Source organism: Megalops cyprinoides, chromosome 9, assembly GCF_013368585.1.
Source record: "Megalops cyprinoides isolate fMegCyp1 chromosome 9, fMegCyp1.pri, whole genome shotgun sequence".
NCBI lineage: Eukaryota > Metazoa > Chordata > Actinopteri > Elopiformes > Megalopidae > Megalops > Megalops cyprinoides.
The window spans coordinates 6,011,471-6,024,233 of record NC_050591.1 but is presented as its reverse complement, the minus strand read 5'-3'; the positions used below and the strand labels follow the sequence as shown (position 1 = coordinate 6,024,233).

Below are 12,763 nucleotides of genomic sequence, written 5' to 3'. Positions count from 1 at the left end.
ACATGCATGATCTCACAAGAAATGTAGGTTTACTGAGGTCTGTCTACTCTGTTCAGTCTGTCTCATCAACAAACATGAAAAAAATCTTCAAAGTGCATTTAATGGGATACTTATATACAGCTTTGCACAAGCCAGTTCTAATATGACACATCTATTGACAAATTAAGAAAGCCAGGTGACAGAAGGTTGTGAGTGGGAATCTACATAATGCAAACAAATATTTGTATTTCATCTTTTTTGTTTAGTCAAGGGAAAGACTGGCAGCACAGGGGTAGCAAAGGAAGTATATAGCAGCATTATTTGTCTCTGGATAAAGACGTGCGTGTGTGTGTGTGTGTGTGCGAGAGAGAGAGAGAGAGAGAGAGAGAGAGAGAAATATAGCGTCTAATTACTGGAAATTATATGTCAGGGGTTAGACTAGATACCTGAGAGGCTCACAAGACACAAGCCTAGCGAGGAAGCATATACCACACTCGAACACAACACGTTTTCGCTTCCTGGAAACGGCCCGTACCACATGTCACCAAGGGGTGGTGTAGCAGCACGCGAGGGGTGTATCTACACACTTCCACCACGGCAGGACGCCAGTTTAATTCCAGACACAGTGCAAGGCTTCACCGCTGGCAAAACTTCGGCCTACGATTATATGAAGCACTTTCCCATTAACGCTGCAATAGTCAGTTCATTGTTGCCGTAAGTGATGCGCACGGCCGCATTGTGCTGTTTGTGTGAACATGCGACCGCAGTCCGCTTCCTCTCGTCATCCTACCCCACGGAGACTCTGCTCGCCTGTGTGCACAGCAGCAGGGGACCCGCAGATACTGCAGTCGCTGGACGCAAGGAACCGGTTTAAGGAAAAGGGGATTTGAATTAAAGACAGGGCAGCTCGGCCGTTGAGTGGGTGAGGGAGGGAGATTGTTTTGTGTCTTAACAAATCAGGGAGGGGGAGGGACGGAGAATGAGCTCATGTACTAGCGGAGAGGCTGCGTGCAATCACCAGGACGCATCTTGCACCGGCGCTAATAAGTCGAGCGCTGTTGATACTATTTGCACCGGTAGCACCGACTGCTCCAGCGACTGCCAGGGGAATCCGAGCCCAAAACCACCAACGGCAATGAAAGTCAAGACAGGATGCAACTCCTCAGACATGGGGTACCCAGTTACTACAGAGGAAGAGCTACTTAGGAACCCAGTAATTACCCCGGAGGATGTTCTGGGTTTGCAGAAGATCACCGAAAGTAAGTTTTATACAGATAAACGACCTAAATTTGCCTAATAGGTCACCCAGGGACATGGACTGGCGCTGAATTTTTGTTGACTTGTGACTATTTGTCCTCAGTTAGCGATGTGTAATGCACATTACATTTTTCAACCCTGGTAAAAATATAGGTGCTGTTCTATCCTTACACTGATTAAAATTCGCTGACCCCAATTCGACCCATCTCTATACATGTAACAGTTAACTCCTGCTTTTCAGTCCGTAAAAGAAACATTGTAGTTCTTTTACAGGTACGGTTATCTGCAGACTTGTTATCGTTATTCTATCATTTGTCTAGCTACCTTCCTATTAGTGGGTTGATATTATCACTTGTAACGCCATCGGAACAGGGACACTAAATGATACATCTTCAGCAACAGTCATATTGCTGATGCCTCGTTTATTCGTTCATCAGGTAACTTTGCTCGTCGCCGTTAGTACAACAAATATCCATGGTTCTGTAGTAACTTTTTATGGTGTGGTTTAATTGGTTATATTATGATCTTTTAATATATATATATATATATATATATATATATATATATATATATATATATATATATATATATATATAGACATATGCTTAAACTAAAGTCTCAGATGAAAGGCGGCGGTTTGAACCTTTCTTGGATTTCTTAGACGAATGCTGTCGCTCATCCCGTTAAATATGACATAGAAGCCTTTCTTACACAAAACATCAGCGTCATGAAAAGATAATGATTTTAGACTAAAAATAAATAATTGCATTTAAGTGGAGCATAATCAGTCATGAACTATTGAGAACTAATACTACCTTTTGTCTTGCTTATTATACATTCAGTCACACACAGACACATGAACAGTCACCAGTCACACACACAATCACATGTACATGGATACTCATGTGAGTGCTCCTAAACGCACACACACACACACACACACGCTCATTGTTAAACAAACAGATATATATGTATGTGCATATGAATATTCGCAGGAGCATGGTGAAACAGATTGAGGTGCACATGCATGATAATCTTCTCAGATGAAGCGTATCCAGCATTGGCTAAATCCTTTCCCTGTACAGAGCTGGGTGCGATTAGGTAACAGGTGGTTAGAGGCAGGGAGACTGACCCAGACTATTTAAAGATCTGCATTAGTTACACAACAAACGCTCAGCGGGATGTTTGCCATCGGTGCTTCTGTGCTGCACTGTGCCTGTGGACCAGGCTGGAAACGCTGTGTGGGTTCATGCTCTCTCCTGTGCTCTCCTTGTCACATGTCAGAAGCAGACAGAAAGGAAAGTCTAGCATGACTTCAGTGTCTTACAAGATGTAAATAATTTGTTTATTTTGGAAAGGCCTGTGTTTTGTGCACTGGACAAAGCATGCCTCTGTCTATCTGTCTGTCTGTCTGTCTGTCTCTTTCGCTCTCTTTCTGTCTATCAAGAATCAAAAGTTGAACATTTAAACTCTGCATTAATAGCTTGAATTTACAATGTAGAAAATGACCGATGCAGGTTTAAGAGTGGGAGGTGTAAACAAGACCACATAACTTAGAAGAAACACAATGGGATGCAGAGAGAAATGGTATATAAAATTAATATAACTACAATAAAGTTAGTGATAACAAGTGTCATTTAAATGTTTGTGGTGTTGCTGGGGGATGTCTTTTTACTGCCCTCCCAGCTGTGGCAGGTGGACATATTTAGCTGCTAGATTTTCTGTCTACTTTCACCCTCCCCGAACAGAATGGGGATGTTACTGTGGTCTGAGGGGATATTAAATTGGGTATTTGGAGTTCAGATTTTGGGTGGCATTTTTCCTACAATTTGTGTACTTTGCAGAGTGGGGGAACAAGAAGTGCATCCCTGCCTTGCTCAGTCAAAGAGCACAAGGACTGTGCAGCCACCCCAGTCTTTGAGTTTTACATCATATATTTTCTTTTTCCAGGCTGTGCTCAATGACTCTCCTAGAATTTCTCTCTCTCTGCTCCTCTCTCCTCTTCTGTTTGCAGGGTTATGATCTTCCTGCTGATTAAAGAACACGTCATGCACAGGGAATGGGTGTGAGGGCTCTGCATACACCAGCGGTGCATGTCCTCCACACCAGCACACAATTTGAACAGGATTTAAGACATACGGTCACAATCCGTTGCAGTCTGTGGTGTCTCCCTGCTGTCACTACATGGGTCTTTCCCTTTGGGATGACTGCCCAGCTTGGTGCCATTTCTGTCCTTACAGAAGGTAGCCCTCTGCAGCGTCACGCATTGGGCCCACAATTCTGATGTGCATGATGGGGGTGTAGGAGGGATGCACTGTATGGGGGTGTAGGAGAGATGAGCTGGATGAGGGTGTAGGAGAAACGAGCTGTATGGGGGTGTAGGAGAGATGACCTGTATGGGGGTGTAGGAGAGATGCACTGGATGGGGGTGTAGGAGAGACGAGCTGTATGGGGGTAGAAGAGAGAAACCTGCTGGGTTTGAGGAGGAGCTGAGGAGTTTGGACACCTCATATTCTAGCTCTATTTGTGAGAGGATCCAGGACACCGAACCAGAGGTATCTGATGATGAGAGTTTGATGAGAATGGCAGCTGCTAAAAGAAAATTTCACGTAACATAATGCTGTGTGACACACCTAAGTCACCAGCAGGCCAAGCAGAATGCACAGTGGGAGCAGGCCCTGTGAGTCTCCTGTGAGCTTAGCATAGTGAATCTAGACTCAGCCCTGAAGAGCTGTATGTCAGTGCCCAATACTGTACCTGTGATCAACCCGATTCTGTAACTGTGTCCCCTGAAGTCCCCATCAGCCCCCAACAGCTGGTGGTAATAGCTGATCTCCTGTGTGGTGTGGACAGATGAGATATCATGGGTCACAGGGAAATCCTCATGACAGGAAGCAGGAAGTCTTCCACACAGCAGGTAACAGGAAGTCTTCTGCACAGCAGGAAAGGGAGGGAAGTCTGTGTAAAATCTGAGTGTGAATTTTAAAGTGTGATGAGGTTGCTGCTTTGGATGCTCTGTCCCAGTCTGGGAGGTGCAGCTGTTTATGAATGGCCTTAGAAGCACAGAGCATCAGGTACACCACACCCTTTTTGGTGGGGGTGGGGAGGGGGGCAGTGGCTCTGTTACAGGATGGACAGAACAGCTGGGACAGAGAGCTGTTGTAATGGGGTCACTTCCTCTGCATTAAGCTCCTAACAGAGGCTTGTTCTCTGCTGTAGCCTCCCAAAATGAGACCAAACAATGAGCCATGTCTTTCTGAATCCGTCTGTTGGTTGAATCAGGTCCAGCGCTAATTTGATGCGAAGATTAAGGACAAAGAAGTGTGAAAATGTTGAGAAGCTGGATGTACAACAGGTCTGTGTCTTCTGTCTGGCCACAGAGAGCGTTTCATCTGGTTTAGCGGAGCCGTTGATCAGAGCATGCCCTGCTCTGTCTCGGCCCTTTCTCTGACTTCCTGCGGCATTGGTTGCATGCGAGTGGTATTCTCATGGCTCCACAGTTTAGATCATTTTCTTACATTTACATTAAGCCTCTGCAAAAACCAAACTGTTGAAGCTCTGAAACTGCATCACAAAGCCAAGCTATGCCAGGAGCTAGGATGCCCAGACTCACTCTCAGGGAGGTTCACAGTGCTAGCAGCATCTTTTGTGAGCATACAGTGCAGTCTGCAGTGTGGTGTTCAGTGCAGTGCAGGGGCAGTGTAGTGTTCAGTGCAGGGGCAGTGTGGTGTTTAGTGCAGTCTGCATTGTGGTGTTCAGTGCAGTCTGCAGTGTGGTGTTCAGTGCAGTACAGGGGCAGTGTAGTGTTCAGTGCAGTATGCAGTGTGGTGTTCAGTGCAGTCTGCAGTGTGGTGTTCAGTGCAGTGCAGGGGCAGTGTAGTGTTCAGTGCAGTATGCAGTGTGGTGTTCAGTGCAGTCTGCAGTGTAGTGTTCAGTGCAGTATGCAGTGTGGTGTTCATGTAGTATGGGGCTCAGTGCAGTCTGAAATGTGGGGCTCAATATAGCACAGGGACAGTGTGGTGTTCAGTGCAGTCTGCAGTGTGGTGTTCAGTGCAGTACAGGGGCAGTGTAGTGTTCAGTGCAGTCTGCAGTGTGGTGTTCATGTAGTATGGGGCTCAGTGCACTCTGAAATGTGGGGCTCAATATAGCACAGGGACAGTGTGGTGTTCAGCGCAGGTTGCAAGTGTGGTGTTCAGTGCATACACACACACACTCACACGCACAGATTCTCACTGCAGGTGATAAATATCAGAGTCCTTGTTGTGTGTAGCAGCAGCTCTACCCACACAGACAGGGATGCAGGGCTGCCAGCTCTGAGCTGGTTCTCTCTGCGGTTTGACACACAGACAGACAGGATCTGCAGCCCTCATACTGACACACACACACACACACACACACACACATACACACACATACACACACACACATACACAAACACACACGTACGCATACACGCAAACACTTACAGACACATGCACATGCACACACACATACACACAGACGGACATACGCAAACACATACAGACACACACACACACATACAAACACAGATGCATCTGTTTGCTTCAGTAAGCATTTTCTCCATTTTCCTGCTGTGCTGTAAGGGTAAGGCTGTGCCGATGGGAGATGAACCTTAAATGACCCTCTTTCACAGCATCTTTCAGCGTCCACAGAAGCAGGACATGTAACTAATGAGCATAAAATGAGGCTATGAGACCACATGACTTCCATTGGGCCACATGAAATCTCTTTCATTATATTCATTTTTCCTCTTATATTCACCTGATTACTGTTTTCTCAGTTTAAATCATTTTCTGTTTCCAGAATTTCATTTTTTGATAAGTAGCATAAAGAACGCAAGTTTTTTTCACCTTAACATTCTAATAAAGTGCTTAAATTGACAAAAGAACAGTTCATATTAACAGTGGAATGAAAATTTGAATAAAATGAACATTGAACGTTGAATTTTGATTGAACATTCGACATTGCACGTCGTTATGTGTAGAAGCTAATCACTGTATCTGTTCTATCCTGCAGTCTTAAAGATGCAAATTTAAATGTTCCCATGCAAAATTTGCAAAATAGTAAACCCCTGATTAATAAAAAATAACTGGGATGCTCATCTGCCCTGAACTTTACTGACAGAGCTGCACTTCTGAGCTTCTTTACTGCTTTCTTTGGACATTCTTTCAGACATGATTGAAGTTACTCGCTGGCTTGCTACGCACGTACAAGCTGCGACCATCCAAGTCGACGTCTCTGCATCAGGCAAAGTTGTTGCTAATTTACCAAGCACTTGCTTAAGGACCTGAACGTCTCTAGTCGGGGGCAGCGATGGCTTTGTCAGGGCATTCAGGGCATTTCCCAGAGGGAAGTGGCAGTGATTCTTTGTTTCATCAAATTCTGTGATAAACCAGAATCTCTTAAACCCTGTTTCCTCCCCAATGTGGAATTCATTTGGCCCCACTTCCAACAAAGGACATGAATGTCAGGCAACATTTTTTTTCTCTCTTTTTAAGGGGCCATTTACATTGAAATATGTCTGATAAGTTCTCTTTTTCTATTTGTGACACATTCTCACTAGAATATTGGACAGTGAGTGGTAAGGGCTGTGTATGGGAAGCTCTAACTCTTGGCTAATCTCCTGGATTAATGTCTGTAAATGGCCCCGTCCCAGCTGTCCTGATCGGCCATTTTGTTGTGTTGGATAAGCACCTGGATTGGCAGTGGTGTGACACTAAATATAGACATCACCACAAGCTCTCAGTTAAAGCCCTACTCAGTCTGCGCTGTCAAAGAACCAGGGGCTCTCTCCTCAGACTACCCTGGGTGGAGTTTAGCATCTTACCCAACCTTGCCACTCAGCTGTGCCAGTCACAGGCCAGCCAGTCCATTCCATGCTGCCCTTCAGAAAAAACCTTCAAAGTTATGTCACACATGGATGCTGTGTGGGACAGTGTGGGACAACACTACATCACTGTTACAAGTCGCATTGCAGAGCGACTCTCTACAGTTCCACACTGATACTTAAAGCTCACCCTGATTTCTACAGACTCACACTGACACTCAGAGCTCACCCTGATTTCTACTGCTCCACACTAGCACTCAAGAGCTCCGCTGATTTCTCTAGACCCACACTAACTGTCAGAGCTCCCCTGATTTCTACAGACCCACAGTGACACTCAGAGCTCACCCTGATTTCTAGATCTCCACCCTAACACTCAGAGCTCACCCTGATTTCTGCTGTGCCACACTGACACTCAAAGCTCACCCTGATTTCTGCGGCTCCGCACTGACACTCAGAGCTCCCCTGATTTCTGTGGCTCCACACTGACACAGCTCACCATGATTTTGTTTGTGTCTGTGTGTGTGTGTATATATGCATATGTGTCTATGCCATGTAACCAATTTTGTTATCTATTAGGTTACTATATTAGGTGTAATATAAGGTTATGTATTTGTTATTAGGAGTTGGTCATTGATGTCATTGTATTGTCAGAAATGTACTTCATCATAGATATTCAAGAACAAGCTGCAGGAATACACTTTGCATATGGCATTGTGTTGTGGTTGGATCAGTGAGGATACAGAGATACAGGCGTAGGATCTCTGGAAAGTAGTGTTGTGACAAATTCCCTTTGTTAAACATGTTACAGATAAAATTGAATTGAACTGAATGAATAATCCCCTCTCTTGCCATTGTGGTTGATGGGTGTGTAAGAGATATGCTGACTTATTAGCCAGAGTCAGAGTGGCAAGTGTGAAAATGCAGTGCTAATTAATTTAATATGCTTCACTCACCTGTCTCCTTTAATCCTCTAATATTCTTCTAACTGTTACAGGGAGATATTAACTTCACTGAAAATACTGATTCAAGCAAGTGAGCTTTTTATGATAAGTTCTCTCACCATTTCACTTAGGAACCTCAGCTGAAGTAGGCTTAGCTAGTGCACACCTACCTACTGGAGTCTTATCTAGTGGACACTTACCTACTGGATTCTTACCTAGTGGACACTTACCTAAGACAAACTCACATACTTCAGGCTTACCTAGTGCTCACTTACCTGCTGGAGTCTTATCTAATGCAAAGTTACTCATGAATGAAAAGTAATTAGTGTTGTATGGTCTTTTGAGAGCAGAGGGCATAATTAGCAGAAATGAGGGGAAGGTAAATCTTTTCCATATTATTGTAATAATCATGCCAATGCTAATAATCATATTTATGCATTGCTCTGTGGAGGCACAGTAGTGGTGATGGAATGGTTCAAGGTGAAAGGGATGAGCTGGTCAACAGACGTTGCGGGGGGGAGGGGTGCGGGTACAATAGGAGGAGTACAGTTACAAGAGGTACACAGTTTCAGGAGGTGTACCGGTAGAGGAGGAGGTTTGTAGGTACTGTAGGTAGGCACGCCAGACTTCCAGTTTCGGAAAATCCCCTTAGTGTCTCTTCGGTCTGTCCATGTGAGGCTGGGATACTGTAACCCTCTTACGCCTAATCCAGCAAGGGGCAGGGACATGGGGTGAGGTCACGTCAGGGAGGACCAATCACAAGGCAGCATTTTCCCACAGCTGAGCGTGACACATGGAGCCCCTACCCCCATTCAAAGGTCATTACACAACACTGCAGCAGTGTGTAATGGGGAGGATCAGTCTTTGTTTCTGCTGTTATCACTCTCTGAATTTTACTGGCCTACTGCAGAGGGGACAGACATGTCACTAAGGCAACACATATGAGGCTGAGGTGCAGTGTGACCACGTGATTCAAAAAGTACATGACTAGAGGAGCAAAAATACCTGTGTGAGCATGTGTCCCTGAGAGTCTACTTCCTCAGAATGGGAACCATCACAGACTTCACGCACACATTTTATAGTTGTCTACACACATAAACATGGTGTTGCTAATGCACATACATGCACAAATCCATATTTTCTACATACATGCATTTCACACACACACACATGCGTGCACGCCTTGTTAGACAGACAGAGGCAGATTACGTTGCTGGTCACTGTCAGGTGAACACACATTGGCGTGCTTCTGTTTTGCAGATTACCTGTGCACTCCGGGTGAGAATATTCACAGCATCGACTTCACCAGGTTCAGGATCCGGGACATGGAGACAGGGACAGTGCTGTTTGAGATCAGCAAGCCCCCTGCTTCTGGTGAGTTTCAGGAGCTCTGACTCAGGCTTTGCTGTTGCTCTGACTCCTCTCTGACTCGAGAAACAAAACACAGAGGTGCTCTGCTGTTCCCCTGTGTTTGCAGAGGGTATTGCAAGGCATTCCATGCCAGGCCAGAGGAGTTGTCATGTGTGGGTGTTCTTAAGCTCCTTTTTTCTATTAATACAGTTTGCTCTGATCGCTGTTCGCCTGCAGGGCACTGCAGCCATTTAGGCAGGGGGTGTAATGTGTGTTTTCTGTCGTGTAGACAGAGCAGGAGACAAGAGGGACTTCGACCCAAACGCTGGCCGCTTCGTGCGGTACCAGTTCACCCCCGCCTTCTTGCAGCTGCGGCAGGTCGGAGCCACGTAAGTGAGAGCCCCTTCCTGGTGTGACACATAGAAGGTTCCACACGTCAACCACATTCACTAAAATTAGTTCCCCTCCAGTAAACCAGCAGTCACAGTCATACCAGGTGGACTACATGTCCGTGTGTCTGTGTGTGTGTGTGTGTATTTATGTGTTTGTGTTTGTCTGCAAAACAATTGGACATGCCTGCTTACTGTGTTTGTGTGTTTGTATGTGTTTCTTAAATGTGTGCATGCATTAGCGTGTGGAGCTGCAATGTATGCTGGCAGTAGTCAGCAGGACAGTGATCACCCTACAGTGATGAATGAGGTGAGATGTGCTCTGTGTCTGCTGTGTACCAGGGTGGAGTTCACGGTCGGCGACTTGCCCATCAATAATTTCCGCATGATCGAGAGGCACTACTTCCGGGACAAGCTGCTGAAGAGCTTCGACTTCGAGTTCGGCTTCTGCATCCCCAGCAGCAAGAATACCTGCGAGCACATCTACGAGTTCCCCCCGCTCTCCGAGGAGACCAGTGAGTCCCCGAGACTCCCAGAGCCCGGCCTCGCTCTATCCGACCAGAAATGCATCTTTGATAGTTTAATACTGCATAATCCCACCTGTTTACCCCCACTGTCCACTGTACTGACTAACTACATTACCCAGAAGCCTTGACTTCTAATCTTTTATTGGACAGTTTAGCTCCTTGCCTAGTTCAGAGGGGATTATGAGAAGGTGAACATTTTCAGTCTCCGTTGACAGTCACTGTGCAGAGAGTACTTATATATTGAGTAGACGTTCAGTATATATTTATTCCTTTAATGTAAATGAATATTTAATATATATTTTTACTTTAATTACATACTTGGTAGCATACTTGATACCTATCTAGTTACAAATGTTTAATTCAACAGAAGAATATATTTTTATGCCTTTTTTTACAGAAGACCATAATGACATATTGGGTAATGGTAGAGGAAAGGCTGTATTACACAGAGTGCTGGTAGAGGAAAGATTATATTACACAGAGTGCTTGTTCCTTATTAATACTCTGTATTGCTGTTGAAATGGCTGATAAGCAAGTTCGGTAGGTCATAGGTTCCAAGCCATGATGCTGTGGTGGTGTGTTGCAGTGCGCGAGATGATCCTGCACCCCTACGAGACGCAGTCCGACAGCTTCTACTTCGTGGACAACAAGCTGGTGATGCACAACAAGGCGGACTATTCCTACTGCGGAGGCCCCTAGGCTCCCGGGACATGGAACAGACGCACGGACGGAGGACACACACACACACACACCCTGTTTCACGCTGGCCCCCAACATCATGGAACCCCAGATTCCTCTGCGACTCATTCACCTCCTATCAGAGCGTCCATGGCCTCATCCCTGTCCTGCCCCCTTCTCCTGTATGTGTGTGTGTGTGTGTGTGTGTGTGTGTATGTGTGTGTGTGAGAGAGAGGATATGACCACTGTACTGCAAACACTCCTCACATGCGGCTTTCCCTGCATCCCTGTACTGCGATCTCGTCAACAGCTCCTGTGACCCCGCCCTCTTTGTTCCCTCCTCCAATCACTGGTTGCTGGCTCAGTCACACTGGCGATACACACACCTGACAGCAGGGCGGGTTTGCTCGAACCTGGCCAGCCTTACAGGAATTCTCCCAGCACAGTGTCTAAGCAATAAGAGGAGTACTCCTGAGGGGAGGTATGCACTTACTCACACAGGCATGCCTTCCAGAAGGAAGGGCTTTACTTCCTGGGTATAGACAGGCAAGCTAAAGCTGCAGCTGCCAATCACGTGAGAACATTCTCTCCCTCAGTTCCTAACTGGCTGAATGACAGACACATCAGGGGATTGCTGGTATAAAAAAAATTCTTACTGAGAGGGACCAGACTGAAAGATGTCTGCACTGTATTTCTTTAAAAGTGTGTGTGTGTGTGTGTGTGTGTGTGTGTGTGTGTTTCTGCGAGTGCGTGCACTTATGACATTCATGTCATTCACACAGGTAAAGCACATGCCTGGCGGTTTCTTGTATTACCAGGTAGGCTGAAATGCAGTGAGGACCTGGTGACCCTGAAGCCAGTTGGTGAACAAGTCCTTGGCCGAATGGCATTTCTTTTTGCACAGATAATAACAATCGCAGCACCAGCCGATGGTGCGGCACAGAACTCAGCTAATGGGTTCACAGGACTGGTGCACAAACCCAGCTCTGTGTCCTTCGGCGTGGTTCTTGCTGAACGGGAAAAGACTGGAGCATGGGCTCTTCTTCCTAGTGATTCTAGAACGCTCCGCATTTTAGGGAATGAATCTGCAGTGGCCCTCAGATAGATATGCTCCTTCCTGTTACACGCATATGCAGCTCTGTCAGAAATCCCTGTCCACTTCACAAGCAATGGGTGAGTGCTTAAGGAAGCTGGTGAGGCTGCATTTTGTATGCCCTCTCAGAATGAAGGAAAAAAAACCATCCTTCTCCCTGTTTCTCCCTCCTCTTCTCCTTTCTCTCTCTCCCTGTCCCTTCCCATTTCTCAGAAAGATTATGTGAGAGATTTGGATTGTCTAGTTGTGCTGTCTTTTGTCTTTTTATTGAATAAAATGACATTCTATGGTTTTCTAAGATCTTTTAGATGTATCCAATGCTGCTGGTAGAGCTGATGTGATGCCCTCATTTACATGCCAATAATTAGTGATTAATAAATTATCGTATCGCATAGGAGACAGAAATCCATGTTTCCAGTGGTGTGTTATATTTATATCTGTATAATAATAGCGCTTTGGAGAGGGTGTTGTTAAAATGAAGTAGTCTGAAATAGAGGATGTGGAGCTTAGAAATGGTCAGATGCTTTAAGTTAAGCGTGTACAAAAATTAGCTGTAGTAGGAGCTTTTAGACATACAGCTTCCTTTGTAACAGGTGCAATTACTGTAAATGATTTGAAAAATATGTAAAGTTCTGGACTGTTTAATCGCCTTCTAGGAAAAGCAAATAAACATGTCTGTGATTATTTTTTTCAAAAAAGGA

General features: G+C 45.4%; 1 protein-coding gene across 1 annotated transcript; it reads left to right on the top strand.

Annotated features, from left to right (window-relative positions):
• Nucleotides 1–817: 817 nt before the first annotated feature.
• Nucleotides 818–11,625, top strand: unc119a (unc-119 homolog a (C. elegans)). The gene is made up of 5 exons (XM_036537013.1): nt 818–1,238; nt 9,286–9,399; nt 9,665–9,764; nt 10,107–10,279; nt 10,878–11,625. Exons 1-5 carry the CDS (start codon nt 959–961, stop codon nt 10,988–10,990), a joined length of 780 nt encoding a protein of 259 aa, XP_036392906.1. The 5' UTR covers nt 818–958; the 3' UTR covers nt 10,991–11,625.
• Nucleotides 11,626–12,763: the final 1,138 nt, after the last annotated feature.

Excerpts from the sequence above, each read along its gene's own strand:
- unc119a (XM_036537013.1), top strand. The coding sequence starts at position 959 with ATGAGCTCATGTACTAGCGGAGAGGCTGCGTGCAATCACCAGGACGCA. Across the intron at positions 1,239-9,285 it reads TTTGCAGAAGATCACCGAAA|ATTACCTGTGCACTCCGGGT; the intron begins GTAAGTTTTATA and ends TCTGTTTTGCAG. Across the intron at positions 9,400-9,664 it reads CAGCAAGCCCCCTGCTTCTG|ACAGAGCAGGAGACAAGAGG; the intron begins GTGAGTTTCAGG and ends TCTGTCGTGTAG.